At 36.9% G+C, this 25,676-nt stretch overlaps 1 protein-coding gene across 1 annotated transcript in view; it reads left to right on the forward strand.

Annotated features, from left to right (window-relative positions):
• Positions 1-25,676, forward strand: part of GRIK2 (glutamate ionotropic receptor kainate type subunit 2) — a 601,587-nt gene that overhangs the window by 209,770 nt on the left and 366,141 nt on the right. Inside the window, exons 4-6 of the mRNA XM_077811691.1 lie at positions 2,318-2,499; positions 4,750-4,803; positions 8,682-8,855. Coding sequence (XP_077667817.1) covers positions 2,318-2,499; positions 4,750-4,803; positions 8,682-8,855 — 410 coding nt within the window. The remainder of the gene's footprint in view (positions 1-2,317; positions 2,500-4,749; positions 4,804-8,681; positions 8,856-25,676) is intronic.

The following is a 25,676-nucleotide window of genomic DNA, read 5'->3' on the forward strand; positions in this document are numbered from 1 at the left end:
AGTTTTGAAAAATGTCTGGGCTTTTGCACCGTGTAAATGATATACTTTGTTCTGAGGGTTCCTTTCATGCACTGCATCCCTTAGGGAAATGAAAATTATGCTACCTGGAAAGATTTCCATTTGCAAGCTCGTCCTTACAGCTCTATCGGCATCCCTCCACCCGCTGCTCTGTTTAATCTAAATATTGCCGCACATATATATTCAAGCCTTACTGTAGCCTCAAAGTTGGGATCCAAAAGAGGTTAAATTAAAAAGGCTCTACTGCAGCCTGTGTGGAAATCACACCAGTGAGAGTCCTGGATACAATGTGTCAGGAATGAGTGTCAGCCTTCACTGTGCATGAGCACAAGCATGTGTTCTTTCTAAGTTTGACCTAAACCTGAGAAACGTTGAACAACCTGAATTCTCAGTAAAATCTTAGTGAGAGCTGATGTTGCTCAGCAGCTTGCAACTCTGGGCTGTTATGTACAAATAAAAACAATGGGTAAATGGATACTAAGTACTGTATTATCATTCTTTTGTGAAGCATTTCTTTGTTGTAGGAGCTGTAGGGTAACTGTAATGAGAGCTACTCCCTCAGACTTAGCTTCAATTCTCTGTACTGTTCATTTTCCACAAAGTGATGAATCCTTGAAATCCTAAGCAAGGGACAGCCGCTCCTGCTAGTGAAAGATTTTTGCTCTTCAAAGTCATTCCCCAGGGAGCCTTACAAGCTGAAAACTGTTGAATTAGTGCCAGCATGGATTTATGTTATGAGTCTAAACAGGAATGAACAAATATTTATTGTAGCTTATGGCCCAGTGGACTACCAAAGTGAACCGTTTAGTACAGTGGAACATGTTTTGTGGCCTACATAATTCAGTTGAGCTTTATAAACACAACTGACCGTGCTTATTCAGGAGACTGTTCTGTATTGTCAGTGTTCGTGCCTCTTTAGTTTGGAATAGGCTTTTTGAGATACTAACATATTCTATTCATTTTTTGTCACTCCTTACATGTTATAAAGTGTTTTGAACAATTACATTTATTTTATAAATTACATAGTGTCACAAAAGTAAAAACACACTAACTATAGGTGAGGGACAACATTTTGTAAAGTTTTCCATAGGTCAAATGAATGTAAGATAGCTTCTGCTATTGCATAATATCTAAATAGAATTTTAAGGTGAATTTTCAGCTTTTTGCTCTGTGTAAAGTTACACATGATGATAATGCATGACAGCTAACATCATTTCATGAACCTTCCTCATTAATATCTCTATCTTGAAAGGAAGTAGGTAATTTCAGACATTGGAGATATCTTTTAGGGCCTGATCCTACTCCAGCTGAAGTCAAAGACAGAACTTTCATTGACTTTGGTAGGTAGGTGGAAAATTGGTCCCAAGCATCACATATGAAGTACTGATGGCATATAACAGCCATTACTGCCAGTGAGTTATGCACACCCAATTCTTCACATGCCAGGGAGAAAGTTTACCCATAAGAATACATCGTTCTTGCTAACACTGAAATGAACTGTTACTTTAGGGAAGAGCAGCTTTTACGCTGTCATTTTCAATACAGTTAAACAACATGAGGTTTAGTATTGGTCACAGACCAATGATCTGTAAACCAACTCTGCACTGTCACATTGATTTGAACTAAAAGATTTCTGAGAAATTTCCATATATGTAACTCCTTGGGTGGGGGGGGGGGAGGGGGAGGAATAAGTAATTCAAAATGTTTTGTAGTATGTTAAAGAGGAATTAAGTGACATGAGCCTACTGTTTATTCTGTACCCCTTTTTGCTGTGCTTTTGAAGCTGCTTGTTAATTGTATAATTAAGAAAGATAAATTAACGCTCTTAGTAGCCTGGTGTGGATTATGTGAAAATGTTCCATGGTACTGTAATGAACTTCAGCTGTGTATATAAACCTGATAGATTAGTCATGAGAATGAGTAGTCTGATTACAAACTATTAGTCTGGGCTATTGCTTTAATTGAATTATAATAATTATATATATATTATTTAGAGAAGAATATCATAGCTTCAAGAAAATGCAAAAAGGAAGATTTGTCTGCATTCCTGGACGTAATCCCAACTCAGGCTGCTTACTGTCTATTAATATTAATGAAGAAAAAAGAATTGTGTCAAGAAAGCAATGGGATCCCAGACATTTCTTTAAGCACAAATTTATACACACTGTAGCGTACTCATAAGAAGGGGAAAGAATCAGGAAATTGCAAATATTTTGTAATAAGCTATTTTCTCTTGCCAGGTCATTTCATTTTTGTTTCAATAATTTTCCTTTCCTGTCTCTTTCATATTTTCTTTAAGGCCTTATTCGATTACAAGAGCTCATTAAAGCTCCATCACGGTACAACCTGAGACTAAAAATCCGTCAGTTACCAGCTGACACAAAGGATGCTAAGCCTTTACTAAAGGAGATGAAAAGAGGCAAGGAGTTCCATGTGATCTTTGACTGCAGTCATGAAATGGCAGCAGGCATTTTAAAACAGGTAATCATTACATCACTTCAGATGGCCTAGTATATTTCCTAACAAATAACAGGAACACCTAGTCTCAACTGATTTTAAAATTGTGTGTGAATTTTACTGAGCTCTTTCTACTGGAAAATCAACCAAGTCCTCCTGAGCTAATGTTATATGAGATTATAATGATAGCCACTTTTCTTTTATTTGGTTGGGATGGAGCAAGAGCTTTATTTACAAGTCTCTGGAGGCAAATGTTACTTGGAAAAATCTTTTATATTATCTTATAATGATGAATGTCCTGTTGGGTATGCATCCGATGAAGTGAGCTGTAGCTCACGAAAGCTTATGCTCAAATAAATTGGTTAGTCTCTAAGGTGCCACAAGTACTCCTTTTCTTTTTGCGAATACAGACTAACATGGCTGTTACTCTGAAACCACTCATAGACTGGCACTCTGAACAGAAAGCAAATTTAGAATGTTTGTTTAGTGTTATTCTGCACAATGAACAATTTTAATTTAGACTTCTTATTTTAGTATATTCCATAATCAAATGAATAGAATTCCAATAGTGTATTTCAATAATAGAAAACTCAACCTTGCGTTGATTGACAAACCACTTGAGTATGTTTGTAAATTAAATCTCTCTTTTCCTTACCAGATGAGCACACTAATATGTTCCACTGAGAAAATTACTCATACTGTCAGTTCCCCTTGGGTATTTTCTTAGGGGCCAAATTCTCTCTGCCCTCCTGCCATGATTGTGGAGGACCCTAAACATGGTTAAACTGCTGCATTTCCATTGTGTGCCTGTGGGAATGCAAGGAGCATATGGCAGAATTCACAAGAGCTTGCCCAAACTTTCTGCACCAGCTGTATGCTACACGGTTATACTCCACTGGGATCCTCCAACTTCTTTAGGGACAGGGACAGGGAAGTGGTAGGGGTGGGTAATAGTTATTCTCCTTCCCTGTCTAAGGTGATGCAGCACATTCAGCGTGAGGGTGCAGTAGTGGTCTCTGAGTAGCTCCATTGCTGCTCTATAGTTTTGGTGAATGAGGATTCCCAATGCATACAGGCACTCCTTAGCTGTACCCAGTGGTGAGGTTTCACCACTTAGCAAGAAAATGAAGTAATGCTTGAGTCTGAACATTCAAACTTGTAGACTCCTAACTTTTCCCCCCCATAACTACAGTCTTGTTGCGACTTGCCTTCTCATGCAGTGTCACAAGCAGCAAAGCTTCTGGAGGACAAACTAGGATCTCACGTATATATCTGAAAAATTAATTGTTTCCGAATTGTGTTCACAGTGACTCTTCCTCTTGCCATCAGTAGGTTCGAACAGATGTAATTGATAAAAGAGTGCTGTTGGTGCACAAAAAGAAACAGAATCCAAATTCTTCTCCCATAGCTATGTTATCTTTTCAGTGCTAAAAAAAAGTAACTAAAAGTTTTAGTTACTAAAATGATTAGATATAAATCTTAATACACAAAGGAGGCTGTTCTGCAGAGTACTTTTCGGATTGGAACTGCCCTTTAAGGTAGAAGAATAATGAATTAGAATGAGGAGAGATCCCCAACCCACTTCTTTAAAACTGTATTTAAGAATACTTGCCCTTATTTTGCCAACAAAAATATATACGAAATTGAAAATACACAACTGAGCTGAAATTATTCTGTGTTGTGCTTTTAGGAAGGCAGGAAGACATACTTGCTAGTTTTCTATACTTTTTGAATAATGGTACCGATATTTGATATGCTCCGTTAATGCTAAAGAAATATGGTAAAAGTGCCCAAAGCTTGATCTGTTGATCTATTTGTCTGTCTGTCTATCAATCAACATCCCACTTATTTTGCTAACACTAGTTTTTAATTGAGTCATATTGTTAATCAAAGTAGAATTGTGTTTTTCATTAGGTTATTAGTTAGTGGAGACATTATAAATACAATGAAGTAAAATATTCTTAGTTCAGATTTTGTGTGGCAAGTTAATGCTCCCATTAATATGTAAAACTCTAAGCCTCTTTCATAATTACAGCTCTAAACATTATAATAATAATCTTTTTATCAGAAGATCTGGTTCATAAATTCCTTTAATAGTCAGTAATCTGTTCTAACTATTAAGAAATGATTTGCTTGACCTAATTTTAGTATAATTCCTACCTTATAGTCTGTTCCAAATAGTGTTCCACTTTTGCTTTTTAATTTGCTGTAAAGGTGCAACTAAAAAGTATGTTATGTGACCTCAAAATATTAATCTTTCGTTTATTTTTTTAGGCTTTAGCTATGGGAATGATGACAGAATACTATCATTATATCTTTACCACATTGGTAAGTAGCTTATAAAAACATGCCAATAACATTGAACAAAGGCCTTAGCCATCTTAATTATATTACTTGACAGTGTGAAAGAGGTCTCTCAGGAATGGTCTCTCAGGTATGGATGTTTTCTCCATCAAGTTTTGTTATGTCCAATGAAAACTCATGAGGATATTTTAATTAATGTTCAACACTGTACACTGGTAACTAATAGACCTGAGAAAATTATTTTGTAGCATTAGAGATTTACACTTTTGAGTAGAGCTGAGAGCATAATAAATCCACAATTAATAATTATTCTATGAGTCTTGTCATTTTTCTCCTTACTGTTTTTTCAATGAACAAGTTGTAAAATTCTCAGATATATTCATTATTCCAAGTTAGTTATTAATTTCTTTGGCAAACAATTCTTCGTCCACCGATGAGTACTAAATAATTCATTGTGAATAATTTCAAACCACAATTTAAAATTTCCTGTGTGGTGATTAATTACATAAGTCATGTGGTATTGTTTCTTTTCCTTTATGTAAATACCAACTTGGGAAGAATGGAGAGCTCTGGAATTACATATGCACCATAAAAATCAACTTTGATGAATATTGGAGCATTCATGCTGAAAATTTGGTGCTAACCTCAAGAACTGGAAAAGCTGAATCTAAATATGTTTTCAAATTTAAACAAATATTCATGTGACAATCTTTTTCACAATTCACTCAACTCTACTCTCAAGTAATGTGTTCTTGCATTACTTCCAAGCTATATATGAGAAGGCTATCAGGGAAGAATTTAGAAGTTTTTAAAATTCCACCCTGAGAAATGGGAAAACATTAGTAAAATTCAAATTATATACATTATTTTATCTTACTCCTATTATGGATCAAATGGGCACATTCAGTCCTCAGTTCAGCAAGGTTCTTGAGCGTGTGTGTCATTTTAAGCATGCAGATGGTCCCACTTCAGTGGGTCTATGTAATGTGTTTAAAATGAGACGTGCTCAAGTACCTTGCTGAAATGAGACCTTTATGTGGACTCAATGAACAGTCATCACTGAATCATAGTATAGAGATTGCAAAACATGGAAAAGAGCAGCACTGGAACAGCCTGAGTACTGGCCTTTAATGAAATAACTCTTAAAGATGAACCTCATTAGGTTAGTAAAAGCAGAGAAGATTTTACATAACCATAACTTTTCTTTGGGCCTTTGTGGAACTCAGAGATGCTGGAATTGCACACAGTTTATAATTCACCTTGTCAAAGCTCTCAGACTGACCAAATGATTCCAGACGTCTCAGTTTTAATTTTGTATATTGTATTTTAATTTGGCTCATTGGTGAGAATTGCTGGTTTGAGTGACTTGAGCTTTCTATCTCATTGCATTTGTTTCTTTGCTTTATATTCTAGAATGGACTTTTTACTAAATTTTAAAATCAGGATTTTGCTGTAATTAAATATTTCCATTTGCTTCTTGGAACACTAGTTTCTTTAGGTGCCTGAAGGACCAGCCTGAATCAGTGACAGAAAAGGATAATTTGGCATACGCCAGCAGGTGATAGATTTTGATGCTGCAGTAGAGCTCTGTAACTTGCAACAGAGTTTCAGCTGCTTTGATTTATTAATTGCTTCTTACCTGGCACAGTGAAAGCCTGTCAAATAAATTTTCCAATCACAGCATTTAAAGCAGTCTTCAGAACTGTATTCTCCAGTGACTGATTCAGGGGCCTAATGCACTAGCTCATTAATACACCGAGTTGTTGTGTATATTTGTTATACTTTTGTGTACACATGAATGTGTTTGGATTAAATAATTAGTTATGAGGTTGGGGTTTTTTTGTGCAGATGTTTGAAAGCATCTGAAATTTGAAGGGAAAGAAATTCTGTAAGAGTACAGCATTACTGCAACATAGTTCTTATTACTTTTAGCTATTCTGCTAAAATGTACAATATCTTTAGAATAAGGACGCAAGTATGGAAATTTGTAAATAGATGTCAAACTGAAGGCACACACTGAATTCCGACATAGCCAGTGCTTAATTTGTGATGAAAGAGGTGTCAGGGCTCAAGCAATTAGGTGCTGAAGCTGAAGCAAGTTTTTTACAGTCATAACTCATGCAGCAAGCCCAACGGTGCTGGGGCTATGAACTGCCAAACCGATAGATGACGGGGCTCAGCCAAGTTAAGCCTTGGCACAAATTAAGCACTGCATGTATCCTAAGGAGTCCGGTGACACGTTAAAGACTAACAGATTTATTTGGGCATTAGCTTTCGTGGGTAAAACACCACTTCTGCATCTGAAGAAGTGTTTTTTTACCCACAAAAGCTGATGCCCAAATAAATCTGTTAGTCTTTAAGGTGCCACTAAACTCCTTGTTGTTTTTGTGGATACAGACTAAGACGTCTACCCCCTGATACTTGTACATATCCTATACATTGTATATGAAAAATAATACCATAAGCCCTAATTAGAATCCAGAAGGATAACTATCTTTGAGATTAGGTTTGAGTTCTAATGTTAACAACGAGCAATTCATCATATACTGCTATCCCTGTTATTGCTCTGCTTTCTCTTCAATGGGTAAATAAATGCATTCTGATAAATATCAGCCCTAACATTACAATTTCACAGAAAACTAGAATATATTAAATGGGCAATTTAAAAAAAGGAGATGAAGGACAAGCACTGTAGGTTGAATTGTATGGAGGATGCAGTGTTTATCAAAATATAATTCGGTGCAGGACTGCTAAATAAGGGTCTCTATCACCTTCACTAGACATATTACTAAGGAAATCAGAAAAAAGAACAGTCTTGGTGCAGCCTGCTATGTAGTACTGAAGCACTTTCTGCTGGTTGAAGCTCTGCTTACTGAGTCATAAAAGTTATATTTTTCACCAACTTCATATTTAAGTTCCAATTCTGCATCAGAATTCTCTAGTGAAGATCTCTGGACTCCCCAGAGGTACTGGGGTCTGCACTGAAGAATCACAGTGAAGGATCGGGACCTTGTTCTTGAAATCACTTGTTCCATCCAAAATTTCTACTTATTTTTCTTTTTTTCTAACCTTATTTTCTCCCCTACACATATGCCTATTTTCTTTTTTAGAAAAGATCTTAATTAAAATGTTGTAATACAATAGAGAAATTAATAGATCAGATTGATTAAAGACATTTATGTGTTCCGAAGAACAGGAAAATATTGTATTCAGTGATAGATCAGTATGAAAGATGTATAAAAACCAGAATATTTTGTTACTCGGGATATGCATTTTTCTACAACATCCAACTGAAAATGTCTAAATTTAATAATGAGCTTTTAACATTTATTCTGTTTTTGAGATAATGGAGACTAATTCTCTACAAGGTGTTCTGTAGCTCATTAAGGTAAAAATAATAATAAGGTAAAAATAATAGAGATAATAGACCAAGATAAAAACAGGAAGAGTGTATTCTGCTTAACAGAGAGAAATAGTCTGAGGAAAGTGCAGGGAATCTGTCATTTTATTTTATCATTTAAATTCAGTATCTGAACTACAGAAAAAAGGATTGTTAAATTAGCAAATAATATTAAAGTCTGATTACATTTTATGGAGTATTTGTAACTAGCAATTTCAGCCACTGGGCTTAATTTTTTTCCTAATGTGCTTTGTTTATGACTGTGGGATATGTTCTTTCCTCTTTACGTACAGGGAACTCCCACTAGCATCAGTTGGAGTTATGTGTGTATAAGATGGAATAGACCCCAACCAGACCTGTACATGGAACATACGGCACTTAGTAGCATGCACAATACTGTTGGTCATGGCACATTACAGTGCTTATCTCCACGGAGGTGGTTAAATGCCTGCATTAAGAAATGACATATAAAAAGCATTTATGTTGCAAACATCTCTTTCAGGACCTTTTTGCTCTTGATGTGGAACCTTACCGGTATAGTGGCGTTAACATGACTGGATTCAGAATCTTAAACACAGAGAACAGCCAGGTGGCCTCCATCATTGAAAAGTGGTCCATGGAACGATTGCAAGCACCTCCTAAACCTGATTCAGGTTTGCTGGATGGATTTATGACGGTATGAATACCAATTTATAGATTAGTTTGTGCATGCCTGTCTAATTACAAAACCCTTAGAATTGTAACCTGCAATCCAGTCACTCAGTTGTTCTAAAGTCACAGGACCAAATCTCATTTTAATTATTGCTTACAGATTAGTCATTAGTTGCATTCACAATTGATAGACTAAAAATGTGACTTAGTACTGGACAGCCATACTAATTTTATCTCAAACAAAATACCATATTTATATTTACTTGCAACCTAATATTTTAAAGTAACTGTCATTTTTGCTTCTTTTTGTATCTTTTGAACTATGTTCTTTACTTACTTTCATTTAAAAAGGGAGATATTCTGGATTATGCTAATTCCAGAGCCATTTGGTCGTAACACAGAGAAATATTTGTCTGGTGTTACAATGGACTTCTTTAAAATGTGATTATGTAATTTAACATAAAAAACTTCTCCTTTATAATAAAAAAATACTTTGTTTTCTCAAGTCAAGTCAACATATCACTAAATGAGAAGGTTTTTCAGCCTATTTTAGAAATCTCTTGTCCTGTAGATCTCTGATTATTGGAAATCATTGGATAAATCCAATAACAACATTCCTAGGAGATGTTAATCCTGTGCACAGTAAGCACCTTCCTCCAGTGATGTCCATGTATTTTATAAACATTATTTATTCTTCACACTCTCCTTGTGTTATAATTATTATTATACCCATTTTAGAGATGGGCAAAGTGAGGCTGAAATTAACACTCATGTTTTCAAATGTATGAGCAGCACCCGATGCATACTGAAGAGTTACACACTCATATTTATGCAGAGCTCACAGAATGCATAACGTGTGGGATTGCCCAATGGGGAACGTTAAGGAGCAAGTTTGATTCCTTGTTCTAAATAGCCTTGTATATTTGCATGTGCGTGGTAATGTTTTAGAATATAATCATTTGTGCTTTAATAGTAGGTATCAATTGATCTGGCATGTAGGATAACATCATTTATTTTGTGAAAAAGAAATATTATGAATGATATCTTGGCACCCATTGAAGTCCTTGGGAGTTTTGCCATTAACTTCAGTTGGGCCTATGTGATTTTTCCTCATGTGTATAAAAATATTACCCATATATTGTGTTCTTATCCAGAGTCACACACACTGATGGTACTCTAAAAATTAACAATAGTGGTATTTAGAGATGTTTTTAAAAAATATGTAATATTTAAAGTCTCCATTAAAGCTAATTACATCATAAAAGTTTTTATACTAAGAAGTGTATTTAAACTCCATGCACTGTAATTACTCATTCAGAAGTTTTGCTAGAAGTCTATGGAAACTATAGAACTGATTCTTATCTTACCCCAGTTTTAGACCGGTGTTACTCTATTAGCATACATTTACTTGCACCAGGCTTACATTGGTGTGAGTGAGGTCAGCTCAGGCTTTATAGTTATAAGGTACCCATCCAAAGTATAGAGCTTTTATGAGAGATGTCTCTTCACTAATCCTATGGGAAACATTTAACATACTGAAAAGGAGTACTTGTGGCATCTTAGAGACTAACAAATTTATTTGAGCATAAGCTTTTGTGAGCTACAGCTCACTTCATCGGATGCATCCGATGAAGTGCGCTGTAGTTCACAAAAGCTTATGCTCAAATAAATTTGTAAGTCTCTAAGGTGCCACAAGTACTCCTTTTCTTTTTGAGAATACAGACTAACACGGCTGGTACTCTGAAATTTAACATACTGTGGCTTTTACCCAATAACAGTATTGAGTAACTGTCACATCTAGGTCAAAAGGCAAAAGATGGTGTCAGCCACCTCCTGGCACCATCTCCTTCTGACAGAGATATTTCAGAAGAAACTCCTGAGCTCTGAGGTTCCACATGTTGTGAGGCAGGTCAAGGGCAGGAGCATGTATTGTTCTTTTCCAGGACATCTAGTAGGAACTTCATCAATAAGATAATACATCCCGAGGCTGTGTTACTTCTTCTGTGTCCCTCCCTCTCCAACCCTTTGCATAGTCTAATCCCCTTTATTAGAGGTTCCAGGGACAGACAATGGTAGAGGAGGTCCTTGTATCATAGTTCCAGTGTTCGGCACTGAGCCTGAAAGTGGATCAACACAGAGTAGAAAGCAGAAGTGAAATCCTGGTTCCGCTAAAGTCAATTCACCTCAGATCTTCTGCTTCTTCCCCTGTAGGGGTGAACCATAAATAGAAGATATTGCAGGAAATTACAGGGGGAATCTCAGAGTTTTTGTTCATCTGGTTCCTGCTCCCCAAGTTTTGCTGTGAAAGAGGATGATATAACTAATTATAATTATACTTAAATTTTTAAAAAAGGCCTTATTTTAAATGGCAGATAACCAAACAGATGTTTTCCTGTTTAAAAAAAACACACCAACCCTGTTGTCTTTCACTCCTACAACTATTGATTTTTATTATTTATTGTATTATAATAGTTTTAATGTTTCAATTTGTTGGGGAAAAAAAGTTGAAAACCCCACAATTGTCACATTGATTGGAAATCAGGAGTCCTTACTTTATGCCTTCAGTCTAATATTATACACAATTTTTGAAAAAAAATAGAGCTTTTAATATAACTGTGCTGACAGAGCTTCACCTCTTCTGCTTTTATCAGATACTGCATTAATATTTAATTTGAAAAATATCAAATTTTGTATCATTTGTTGAATATTCATATCTGGTTATTTAAACTATATATATATATATATATATATATATATACTGTGCTAAATGAGCCACAAAAAATTAGGTAGTTTTTTTAACTCTTTTTTTTAATGCCTGTGGAGATTATTAATATATATTAAGGATTTTACAGACACTGAATATTAAACCACAATCAATGGATAATGTAAACAGTTAAACATTTTTCAAGTATATCAACCTGGTCCCTCTTAAGCAGCGCTATGATGTATTAAATATCAACATAGCTGGGATAGCTAGAGAGACAGGAAAATTACATCCTTCCATGTACTTACACTTTGTTTGTCATTAGTGTACCACATTTATTAATTGGAAACAGTGATTTCAAAAAAGTTTTTAATTAGATTTCATTTATTATGTATTTTGAATGTATTGCAACTTCTAAGTATTATCATGTATGATGGTGTCTATAAAAGTATATTGTTTGTCCACTTATATTTGTAAATGAAACTTAAAGTGGCTTTAGAAATAGGCATAAAGGAGAATTTAAGATTTAAAATCTCTTCTCACCTGTTCTGACTATACTTTTTGTCCCCTTTGACAGCGACCAAAGAAATAATGGGCTTCTGGTTACTAGACAAAGAATTATTACTGGCAATGGCACCATTCCCATTTGTCAGTACATGGGACCACAGTGCTTACACATCTCATGTTCTTTCTTTTTCATGATGTTATAGAGAAATAGGAAGCTCAGCAAAGCCTGTAGTATCTGGGACAAAGACCTAATATTGCTAGTAGTAATATAGTCATTTGTCACTATATAAACCCGCAGAGCTTACACATTACACCCTTACTTTATCTTCAAGCTATAGAAAGAAATAGAGGGAAAGGAACTGGATTCATTTATGAACTCTCATGGCTCAGTTAACCCCTTTAATTGGCCCTAGAAGCGATCACCAGAGTCAGCCATTCATCCACACTGTAATGAATTGTTCTGGAGGTGGATGGCACTGGTGAAAGGGTATAATTTCAAACCCTTTTGTCAGATGATTGGTTTTAATCCTTAAGAATTCTAGTTTAGGTCGGTTGAATTTATTCTCTGTTTGTCATCAGTGGTTGAAGTGGTTGCCCTGGATTTAACCATCTGAACTGTAGATTGCCCTTTCAGTGTAAATAGTCATGGGGAGGGGCCTGAAAGGAGGGAAAATCAGTGTCCCCGTGTGTAGTTTCCTTCAAATCATTCAGGCAGGGGGAAGTCTTGCCTCTTTCCACAGAATGTGACCCTATTCTCCCCCGGTCTCTTCAGATGCTTGTAGATTAGGGTCCTTTATGTGGAGGAACAGCATTTGCGATCCAATCTAACCAGAGGGCCCACAACAAATCGAATCTGCTTCCCTTTCAGCAGGAAAGAGTTTGTGACTCTTGTGCATCTCTCATTGATTATGATACATCAGTTTCCGTTATCTGAATGTAGCCTCGCTATTTCAGAAACTCTGAACAGAAATCACCCACCCATGCAGTACAACCTTGCTAATTCACACTTCGCTAGTCTCCACACTTTATAATACTAAAAAAAAAGAAAAAAAAAAGAAAAAGGGGAGCCTCACCCAATTCTCAGCAAAAATTTAATATCAGGCATGGAGCTGTCATGCAGTCTCAAATTAGTATGTACTATACTTTTTCACAAAAATATTCATGTTATCTTTAGAAGCACATTATGAAACACTCTGAAGTAATTTAGACTAAACTACAATTGTTGGCTGTCTTATTCTGAGAATAAAAACAGTAAAATAATTTTGTAATAAAGGGTAGGGAGAAAGTGTGTGTGTGTGTGGGGGGGAAGTCCATATTGTGATAACACACAATAAGAAGTTACATTGTGTGTGCACAGTTACCAAAAACCTCATACTGAATATACTATGTTGCACAACCTAGGGGGTGGCTAGATGTTCCATCTTGCTTGAGTTCTTGGTGTCAGATAATGAAACAAATGTGTTGCATGTAAGTTAGGGTTGTTATGGGAAAACTGAGACACAGAGAAAGAGATGTAACTTGCCTGGGGAACAAGTGGTGTAGTGGATTGGGTGAGGAGGAGACAGGAATTCAAGAAATGTGGTTGTAGCCTGGATTCTGATGCTGATTTGCTATGAGACCATGGACAAGTCACGTAACCACTCTGTGACCAATCTTTAAAATAGAAATATAAATACTTATTTACCTACCTCATAGAAAGTCTGAGAAGATAGATTAGCTAATGTTTGTACAGTAGGTAGAAAATCTAAACCACTGTATATAGTCATTATTAACACTTAGGAGCTGAGAGCACTCCTTTCCATGGAGAACACCCCCAACCCCCACCCCATATTAGCACTACAACCCTGGGCAGAGACTGGAGGTGGGAACAGGAGTTTCTCAGCATTGAGAAGAAATGAGAAGGATTGGTACACCAGATGTTTTGCAGAAGCATTTTCTGCAGAGTGAAGCAAATGGAAGATCGAGTAACCAAAGTAGTAACAGAGCTTTTATGCTCAATTGGAGGGGATGGCTTGGGGCTTTAACACCAGGTATGAAATATTAGTTTCTCTGGAGCCACAGATCAAATCTAGAAAGAGTGGATCCAACCTTTCATCCTCAACGTAGATAAAAAATTAGTTCCATTTGGTTTACTGTATGGATTTTTGAAACATAGGGAATGATTTTCAAAAGTGTCTAAGTGACTTAGGAGCCCAAGTCACATTTTTCAAAAGTGACACTTTAGAGTCTAAGTACCAATGCCTTTCAATAATTTAGACACTGTTAAATTTTTTACCCTATCTGAAATCCTGTCTCATTTGTGTGGTTATTAAAAAGTTTGTGACGCATTTTGTAAGAGACAAGCGTGTCTCAGTATAACTGTGTGAAGTTTCACCACTGGCGAGTGATTCATAACAACCTGTGTAGCAGATGGCTGCTGTCCTCCATTTGCTGTTCGCTGATGCTGTTGTTGCTTTTTATGTATGATAGGTAAGGTGCTAATCTGCAGAGCATATCACAGTTCAAGATCTAGCTCCCAAAGGTCCATCGTCTGTTTATGCACTTTCATGATAGCTAAGATCATTTCCTTTGCTAACACACCCTAGTGCACATTTGGATGTTGAGGGTGGAGAGTAGAGCCATAGTATTTCTGTGGTGGGCCCTTGGCTGTGGAACTTGCTTCCTCTGGCAGGGCCTGAGTTCACTGAACTTCAGAGCATGGGCCAATATACATCTCTTTGGTCAATCCTTTGTCTGATTGTAGATTATCAATGATTTATTTATGGTTGTGTGATGGTGTTGAAGGAAGGGACTTTTGTGCTGTCTGTTGTGGACCTTTGAATGCTTTTCTGCATTTAATCAGACATATGCCCAGAGGCTAGAGCGATCAGTGCATAAAAATAATGAAGGAAACAAATCCAATGAGAAAATTTGTTCTGGCAACATTTCTCTCCCAGGTGAAACCAGAAAGTACAATAAATCTTGCAAGAAGTCCTGCTCATACTTGGTTTTCAGACCAAAGAGGTTTTAATAAAAACACCTGAAGGTCTGGAGGAATATATAAACAAAACTTTTGGAGCTATATGTCTCCCAAATCAGTTTTTCTTTTACTGATCCTTCATGTGCTTTTGTTGTACAAATTTGCTTCTGCCTTTCCACTCCCCAATGAATAATTATTTATTTCAGCAAAGTAACATTTCTTGATAGCTTAAACAATATTCTCTTATCGAATATGTGCACTTTAACCATATATCATTGCAAAGGAGAACACCTCATACAGGTAAGTGTCAAGTTTCTGAACTTAGTTAAATAATTTATTAAAAACTTGTAAGGCCATCAGATGTCATATTTTGTGTCATTGGTTAGAAAATAAATGATTCAGACAACTTAACTGGCGACATCTCTTACCTAATAAAGCTGGGGTCCTGTTCACATAGCATAGACAGGTGCTAGGCAACTACTCCTCCCCCCCCCGCCCCAATTCTGCCAATGCATCTTAATTCTAGTTTGTGACAGTTATTCTAATACTGAAGATCTCATACTAGAGACAATCTTGTAGTAAACTATCTAAGGATTTTAATACCATTATACATTCTCCAGAAGTAAAAAAAAAATACAATGCATGCCCTCCACTTAGTTTAGTATTAAACTATCTCAACTGAGCGTAAATATCTGTGGGATTAGAACCCCAGTCTACAGATCCTGGGACCAGGTGATGTTCCCACATCACTACTGGAAGGATATGCAAAGCCTTATCCAAGGAGCTCTGTGGAGTTTAGGTGCTACAGGAAGTACCACCATAGGTTTTCAGAGTGACGGCACTCAGCGGCCCGCTGATTGGCCCGTGCTCACTATTTAATCCTGGAGGTTTAGCCCAGAAAGTTGTCTAAGTAGCCATGCAATTGGCTTTCTGTGACTCAAGACCACACCTTGCTTTCTGGTCTCCAGTCTCTGACCCCGGCCCGACTCTGGCCCTGACTCTTGTTTATTAATCCTGGCTCTAGTGATTACTCCAATTTTTGCCACTGACTACTGCCTCGTTGCTGTCCTTGACATGTGGACACCAGTCCAGTTGTGACCACTAGGCAAGACTGCATATGCCACAGTCCCTTTCACTGAGCTAACACAACTGGAAAACATGCCCTTTCTGCCGATCAGGACAGGACCTTATTGAGACTGGGAAAACCAGGGTCTGGGAAGCACTGGTAAAACAGCTCTTGCTGTCCTGGGGCCAATGAGAGCTGGTAGGTTTGAGCTGCAGTAGTCATCACATGGATACTCTGGGGTCTGTGGGTAAAGGGAATGGAAAGCTTGGTTTCTTCTGTTGGGATGGACAAGGAAAACAAAGACCCCACTTCCAAGAGAAGAGTAAATAAGAGAATCTCCTTGATGAAACCTTGCTGTTTTCTTTCCCTTGTTTGCATTGTGGAACATTGGATCTTAAAACATTGCAAGCAATTCAGGCAGTGGCAGCTGTATCACTTAATGTTAAAAGTGTGAAAGACAGGAGATTTTCCAAGCTTGGGTTGATGAGTTGTACATTGCTTTCTCCCTGCCTTTATTGCAGCACTCAATCCCTTTGCCATTTCTCTTCCCTACACATCTTTCTCCCATTGCCTAGCACAGTGGGGTCCTGGTCCATGAGTAGGGATCCCAGGTGCTATGGTAATACAAATTACTAACAATGATAGCATCTGCATTTCTGGGATTCTGATCCCCACATTAGTGCACTAATAATGCAAGGTATATTTCTACATTTTGCTGTGGTAACGGGTGTGGGATTTTTTCTGGCCTAAAGCATTCTTACTGTTGTTGTCTATAAACAGGTAGAGATTCTTTCCTTACCTGAAGCTGCTGTATGGTCTCTCCATGGACTGGGGAGATTCTGTATTAACCCCAATGTTTGGGCTATTTGTTCTCATAGTGAGACCAATCTAGGGGAGAATTAAATTTTAATAAGTCCAGTGCTACCTAATTCCAGGTCATAATATTTTTGTGTGGATTTCTCTGTTGGTTATAATGTGTGTATATGTGTTTAAAATTAGGTTTGTATTCAGTTTGTTAATACACACAGTTACACAACTCTCTTACTATTTGTATCAGGGAACCATCAGTCTTGTACAATACTGTGTAAGGATCTATCGAGAGCTGGCAGAGAGTACACATTATTTAGAAATTCATTTTTTGATTGAGAAGGATATTAAACTAGAGAAAAAGATACTTAGAATGTCTGTTTTCTGAATGAGACTTTGATCTTCGTATGATAATATATATTATCTAAAAAGGAATAATTAAAATACTTACTATAGTTCAAATCCTGAAGTCCTCCGTAAGTGTTTATTCAAGACTTACTCAGGGAGAACTCAGTTTATTTAAGACTTACTCAGGCATCATAGTGGATTCAAATAGAGTCCCATTGACTGTATGAATAAGGACTGATGAAGAGCTTCATGATTTATTGTTATTATTATTATTATTACCATTATTATAATTATATATTTTTGTTATTGCTTCTGCAACTCTAGCTCCTAGAAGCCCTAGTCGAGAACCAGGAAGATAGTGGTCATCAGTTAAAATTTGGCATAGGCATTTATACTTTGGCTTACAAGTATGAATACTTGGAAATTATTTTTGTTGAATTCTTGGCCAACACATTATTTTAGGAGTAACAGTAAATGTAGTTTCAGGGCTTGTCTACATGGGGACATCCAGGAAAGTTCATTCAAATTAACTAAAGGTGTGTATTTGAAGAGGAGTAGTTAAACCACATGAACCGCTGTGGAAACCGTCTCATTCAGAATTAAAGTGGCCTTAATTTGGGTTATTGTAATTCACTTCCAAAGTGACCTACTGCTGTCTACTCAGGGACTTAGGTCGGTTTAACTACTTCACTCAGGTTGTGGATTTTTCACATGCCTGACCAATGAAGTTAAACTGCCCTAATTTTCTAGTATAGACCAGGCCTAATTCTTCTTCCACTTGTCTTGCTAAATCTATGTAGCCTTCTAATCACAGAAAATGTGTGTTTTCATATTTAAAAATTGCCTACATAAAGAAGAATTGTTTCTAGTATTAAATTCTACTTAACTTTTCTGAAATCTTTTCTTTTGGTAGCAGGAGCTAAAATCAGATAAAAGAAGATTTTTTTACTCCCCTTCTTAGGATATTTTTTGTTGTAGTTGCATTCGGATCTCCCTCTTTGTCTCTCAAATTACTTTAATGGTAACCCCTTACTTAATCCCATCATCCTGCTTCCTTATGAGTACCTGGTCATTTTTCTTCACACATTGAGAACTTTATCCTGAATATTACAAGAATTGGTGTTTTTCATAAAAGTCCAGCTCCTAAAAATCTTGACTGTGGGAGAATGTCAGCTTTTATTATTTTTTTCAAGTAAGTTTCTAGCTCTGATGGCTACAGAGAAAAAATTGAATACACCATCTTTATAGGTGATGGAGGAAGAAATAAACCTCTACTTTGCTGCAAACCTGTTGTTTTTAAGCAAACTGAATTAGTGCTATAATGAGAGTTAGTGGTTCGATGAATGGAGTTGACGGAATCTACAGACACTCTGCCTTTTACTGAGCTCTACACTTTATATGCATTATTGAATAGATGTGTATATATATTTGGTTGAAATGATATCTGTGAAACTACAGTTTCTTACCTTTACTCTAATACCGTAAAGAAATAACTTATATCTCAGATACTATTGGTAGGTAACTTTTGCTTAAGAATGGCTTTTCTCTGGTGACCACTGTAGGGCTGTGAGACTTGCCTGAAGAATCAGAAAGGTACCTGCTCTCAGGTTCCCTATAAGGGAGGAAGTGTTTCTATTGTTCTCTGTGGCCCTATTTCAGCAAAATATTGCATTTTCTAGTTTTATGTATATAAGATGTCCCATTGAAGTCAATAGCACTACCCATGAGCTTAAAATTAAACATGCATTTAATTATCTTTTTTAACTGGGAGTTATAGTTTAAATCCAAAAGCCATTGAAGTTAATGGGGGGAAAAAGCCACTGACTTCAGTGAACTTTGGAGCAGGCCCCAAACCAGTAGCTCCTGATGGGCTTTGAGGAGGGAAGTTAATGATGTAGGCAGCCTTATCATTATCTGTTTGGCTGACCGGAAGTTTCTTGCTCTACTTATGAGATGTATTTAGTAAATTATACAGTTTGAAATTTGTACTTCAAAGGGAGAAGTAAACAATTTCTTATTGCTGCATTACAGGCTGACTAGAAATCTCCCTTAGGCACAGTTAACTTCACAGGTTGGGAGACTACACAAGGAATCATTTTAACAGGGTGATGTTAAGAGGGATGAGGCCAGTTCACCCGTGACTGGTCAGCTGATTGCCAGGTCCCAGCTGGGGACTTAAAAGAAGGCACTTGGGCCCTGGAGTGGGGAGAGACCTGGTGAGTCAGAGCTGCCTGACAGTGCAGATGGGGTCAATCAGGAAAAGGGAAAGTGAGAGCTGTCTGGGAATGAGAATTTTGGCAGGTGACATCGCTGTCTGAGTACAGGATAGAGATCAAAGGCGCAGCAGAGAGCTGCCTGGGTGGAACCTGCAGAGAACAGAGAGCACTGTAGGTCTTCCCCAGGAGAAAAGGAAGGAATTGTCAGGAAGCTAGCAGAGGTGTGATGAGAGATGCTGGAGCAATAGCTGGGAGGTGAGTGTGGTGGAGCTGCAGAGAGTCTGAGCATAGTGTAAAATTCCAGGGCTGTACGTTGATGCACTTTGGGGGCTTGGTTGGTTATGGTTTATATGCAAGGGGATTTGTTTTGTATACATTAACCCCACAAGGGCTATTTATACTCCAAGAGTTGGACTATTTCTGGGAACTGCTGAAGGGGAGACAGAGGCAGGCAGACTTGCCATGCAGCAGCTTGATGCTGGAGGGCACCCCAGGTGAGGCTGCCTTATGACATTCATATTGTAATACATTTTTAGAAAGAGTAACTCATTTGTTTTGAGAATGAAATGTATAATTTAATAGACTGGATGCAAGAATCATATATCTCATTCTTATTGTTTAGGAGCCAAGATATGTGTCAGAACTTCACAACCCTGCCCACTAAACCACTGTAATATACCAAAAAATAAATGGTTGCATCTTTTGTACAATGATCAGTTATGTAGAAGTTCTTCATTTTATATATAATATGAAACCCTTGTAAGGATTTCAAAATATAATACGATAAAATTGTTATTATATAGCTGTTTTCATTCTTGAAGTTCGTCCAAGAGAGCTTTACAAAATAATGAATACAAAATGTTAGTGTAGCAATGAGTAGGCAAACAGCAGAAATTATGAAGTCTGCAAAAAGCTCACATGCAGCATTAAACTAAAAGTGGTTTCCCTGAGTCAGGGAACATTAGCTGGAACATACTGTTGCTCCCTACTTTTTTCAAATAATGCCCCAGGATCTTTAACTTCCAGCTGGCAACCACCAGAGACAGGCTGGAGGGAACTATTTAATAAGCTACCTTTGAAAGTTGTCACTTTCTAACAGTCCCTCAGCTCTAGAATTGCATCCTGGAGTCAATATTGTATTTGAGCCCAAGGTATGGAGAAGAACTTAAACCTGCAGGTTATAATCTATTGGTCCAACAGGGGGTTGTTCCAACTGAAGTATTCTGAAATACATGGTAAGTTGTTTGGGTAATGACCCAAACTACTTTTCCTCTTCAAATATCATTAAGTCCCATTATATCATATAACAAGTTCATGAAAATAATGAGTTTTTATTTCTGATCAAAAGGTGGGATGCCAGCTGTCCTGCATTAATAGGGATATTCCTCCACTCATGTAAATTGTCATAAAATATAGAGGGAATATATAAATATATATACTTTCTGTATACAGTGCTATAAAATCCCTCCTGGCCAGCGGCAAAACCCTTTCACCTGTAAAGGGTTAAGAAGCTAAGATAACCTCGCTGGCACCTGACCAAAATGACCAATGAGAGACAAGATACTTTCAAAGCTGGAGGGGGGGAGCACAAAGGGTCTGTCTGTCTGTGTGATGCTTTTGCCAGGAACGCTCTTCAGAACTCCTGTAAAAAGTTAGTAAGCAATCTAGCTAGAAATGCATTAGATTTCCTTTTGTTTAATGGCTTGTAAAATAGGCTGTGCTGAATGGAATGTATATTCCTGTTTTTGTGTCTTTTTGTAGCTTAAGGTTTGCCTAGAGGGATTCTCTATATTTTGAATCTGATTACCCTGTAAGGTATTTACCATCCTGATTTTACAGAGGGAATTGTTTTACCTTTTCTTTAATTAAAATTCTTCTTTTAAGAACCTGATTGATTTTTCATTGTTCTTAAGATCCAAGGGTTTGGGTCTGTGTTCACCTATGCAAATTGGTGAGAATTTTTATCAAGCCGTCCCCAGGAAAGGGGTGTAGGGCTTGGGGGGATATTTTGGGGGAAGACATTTCCAAGTGGGCTCTTTCCCTGTTCTTTGTTTAACACGCTTGGTGGTGGCAGCATAGGGTTCAAGGACAAGGCAAAGTTTGTACCTTGAGGAAGTTTTTAACCTAAGCTGGTAAGAATAAGCTTAGGGGGTCTTTCATGCAGGTCCCCACATCTGTACCCTAGAGTTCAGAGTGGGGAAGGAACCTTGACATAAATCGAAGGTGCAGTTCTTGTCCATGGATTTGTTGATCAGAATGCTGTTTTTTGGCTGACCTCATTAAGCAATTGAACTAATGCAGATTGAGCTGATAGCCAGATAGCACAATTTGAGATAATTTAAATGTATAAGTGCTATTGCTGTTTGTAGTAATTCACATAATTTTCACAAAAAGTATGTTGCCCCTCAATGGCATTATCTTTCACTTTCTAGAAAAGTGATCACTGAACACAAGATTACCCTTAGCAATGTACTTTCAGGATGGTTCAAGGATCTGAATGGAACAGAACATCTTTAAAAATGCATTAACAAAAGAATGTCATGAAAATCAGACCAAACTGTGTATCTAGGAGTGTGTTACGTAGAAATAGGAGGCTTGCAATTGGTTATAAGTGAGAGCTGTTATCTACCCATTTTACTATGTAGTGGAGTGACATTGTAGATGAAATCCTGGTCTTCTCAAAGTCAATGACAAAATTCCCACAGACTTCAGTGGGGCCAAGATTTCCCCTTGTGTATGTTAAATATGGGGTATTCTTCCTTTTGCTGGGTGACCACCTAACTCAAGAATGGTAAGCCACAGAATTGAAAAATGGGTTTGTTTACTCCAAGGGAATTAAATAATGTTCAAATACTGTTCATTGTCCCACATTCTGTTTATACTACATTAGAGGGAAAAAATGTGTAAATCATCTCTTGGTAAAAATATTTTGCCTATGATTACTCAGGGGGTTGTTATCCCGGGTGGACATTTTTGGGCAAGTTTTAAAACATCCACATGCACTGTGTCTATGCCCCTGTGTTCTTTCTGTTCTGTGAAATGTCAAAGTAAATTATTGTGTTTATACTACGAAATGCGAATTCAGTCATGCAGTCCTTATTCAGGCAAAATCTCCAATCACTTTGACTTTTGTCTGAGTAAGGTTTGCAGGATCAGTCCCCATCCTGAAGTTATAACTGTAGAAATGCAACTTGATTGATTGATGTCTGTTTGAAGTAGGAAGTACAGCTAATAATTTATATTCCAAGACAGAACTGGGCTGAGAACATATTGCCCTTGAAAACAATGCTAATGGGAACAGGGTGGTTGCAGGCAAACAACAGCACCCCACACACAACATATTAAAAAATCACCTAAAGTTCCTGCACCTGGATCCCTCCATCTGCAGGACAGCAACACACACTTACACTCATCTGTATTTAACCTTATACTTATATATACTTATAACCTTATATATAACTTTATACTCATCTCTATTTTCTTTATGGGCTTCTAATTAACACTCTCCGAAGCCACACTCAGCGTACTAAAGGATTATCAACACACCCATCTCATGCAGGCCAGAGACTCAACCCTTATCCAGTCTATTGGAGAAAAATTTCACCATCTTGCATTTTATCTTTCCCATGGAGTCCACACAACCACAATAACCCAATAAAGGCTGGGGATGTCATTTTTCAGATACTTTTCAGCGATACATCTTTACCCCGTTCACTTTAATCAGAGGCCATGTAATATCTTGGAAATAGGCTGTTCTGTTAATGTGTATATATTAACTTTCATCTAGTCCTTTTCAGTAATCTCTGAGCAACTTTTCATTATGTTTGACCACGTCTGTACTGTTGGTTTTACTTTATTTAGCTGTTGGTTAAGGTCCCTGTTCGGCAAGATACTCAGTGCATTTGATGGATAGTAAATATATAAGTAATCCTACTGAAGCCAACAGGGCTACTTAGATACCCCATATGAAAGGCATATTTTTGAGAATAATTAACCATTCAAACAATTTACCAAGTGCCATGGTGGATTCTCCATCAGTGAGATTTATTTTTAAATCAAGATTGGATGCTTTTTTCTAAAAGATGTGTCCCAGGAATTATTTTGGGGAAGTTCTATGGCCTGTGTTATACAGGTGAGATTAGTTGATCACAATTGTCCTTTCTGGTCTTGGAATCTATAAAAAATATAGATAGACAGATAGATAGATAGGTAAAGTACCTGTTTATTATAAGTTTAAAAAAGTTTATTAAAACATCTTTGCACATTCATGCGCCCACATATTACATTTCAGATAAACTCACAACATTGCAACATGTTTTTAAACTATCAGTGTGAGATGCTATAGAATCACTTCATATCTTTTTCAGTTTCTTAGTACTAAAGGACACAGTTCACAAAATGCTGGGGTGCACCTGGTACTCTTCTGGGCATATAATTGCTGTCAATACCATTTGTAAAAACAAACATAAAAGCTTATTTGACACATTGATTTTCCACAACTGTTATGCTGTAACTGTTGTGTTATCTTCAAAGTGTTTTGTTATAACAGCTAAATAGAAAGAAATAAGTGTTCAGTGTTCATTTGTTATACTATTAAGTATCAAATTACACCTTAAAATCAATAGTAAATAGTAACCGTTAGCATTAGACTATTGTAGGTATGTTGCTAGAATTCTGGTCAAGGATAAGCACCAATGTAATCAGAACCCAAGAGAAAATAAGTGCTTAATTAAAGTGTTTCTGACTCGAAGATTACTTTTAAAGAAACACCTTTTATTATCTCAATGCTGAAAGGTTTCTGCTCTTGAAAAAATAAGCATTACTTGTCTCAAAGGTGCATCACGCAGAGTGTGATCCATACTTCACCAACTTATGCATTCATATGAACAGATCTTCCTCTGCCGGTAGTGGTTCAGAAAGTTCCATTTGTTCTAGCCTACTGTGGAATTAGAATTGAAACCAGCAGATTCTGGCTGTTACAATAAAGACTGCTGATCCATGTGTTTCAGGCATTTGCTGGGGTAATCTTGAAGGAGTTTTCCACATAACTTATTTGTGAACTTTCTCTTGATGGAGCATGCTGAATTCTTTGCAGGATACTTTAATAGTTGTAGACACTTGTTGCTCACTGGGATTGAGGATTGAAGATAATGAAGATAAACTGCTAAATTGTGGAAGAGGAAAGCAACTCACCAGCATACTCTCTTGTAAATTTATCAGTCTCAAAGCATAATGTCCATTGATAAACTGTTAGAATATGCCTAAAATTCAAGCAAGTAGAGTATCTACCTGTCAAGAGAGCAAGTGCCAGTGACTATCAAAAGAGAAAATCAATGGATTCATAGTCAATATAGAGAAAAAAAAGTCCATAAACTCAGACCGGACTACTCAATGGTATTCTGATTGGTTTTGCCTTTAATAAAATGTGCTTCCGAGCAGCACAGCTGAATGGAACATTCCTCTCTGATCTTCAGCAGTTATATGCTGACCTGTGAATGACTTTGCCCTAGTCAGTGCCTGAGAATCATTCATGCTTAGATTCTTCCTTTTTTAAAAGAACATTCTGAGGAGAAGAGTGGCTACTGTTGACAGAGGATAAATTACTTTCTTTTCTGCTATGCGTATTTTATATGGAAATGTAAACATTGACATATTATGTTTTTTCAAATGTGTAAGAATACACTGGCATGCATTTAAGACATTGACCCTTTAATGGACTCCATGCTGATGGATCTTGAATTAAAGTCAGTGCGGTTCTCTCATGGGCACAGGGATCAGCTCTCATAGATCTGATTGCAGGATCTGTGGAAGCACCTAGGAAGGATTAGAGAGGTTTTGCTTTTCTTGAACAGAATCATTACAATCTTAATTTTCTTTGTATACAACACCCAAGCATTACCGTGACAGGTGTTAGTAAAAGCACAGAGTTGATGGAATGTCTCTTTTTTTTTTGTACCCAGAAGAAAAACAGCAACACAACTTTTTCTTTAGAGTTAAAACCTTTCTTCTGTTAACACATAATACCAAGTATAGTATCTCCTGTTGTGAGTTGATCCTGTGGAGACATTGTGGTATGTGATAACCCCATTTGTTGGATTTATCCTCAATAGAGAAAAGGAAGATCATTTAGACTTAAGATTAACAAAATTGCATACATCTTTACTGTCTAGTGTTTAACTTTGATTTATATTTGTTTTTCTTGAGCTGTCTTTTAGGGTTTTGGTTTTTTTAAAATTTTT

This window comes from Eretmochelys imbricata, chromosome 3 (assembly GCF_965152235.1).
Source record: "Eretmochelys imbricata isolate rEreImb1 chromosome 3, rEreImb1.hap1, whole genome shotgun sequence".
Taxonomy (NCBI): Eukaryota; Metazoa; Chordata; order Testudines; family Cheloniidae; genus Eretmochelys; species Eretmochelys imbricata.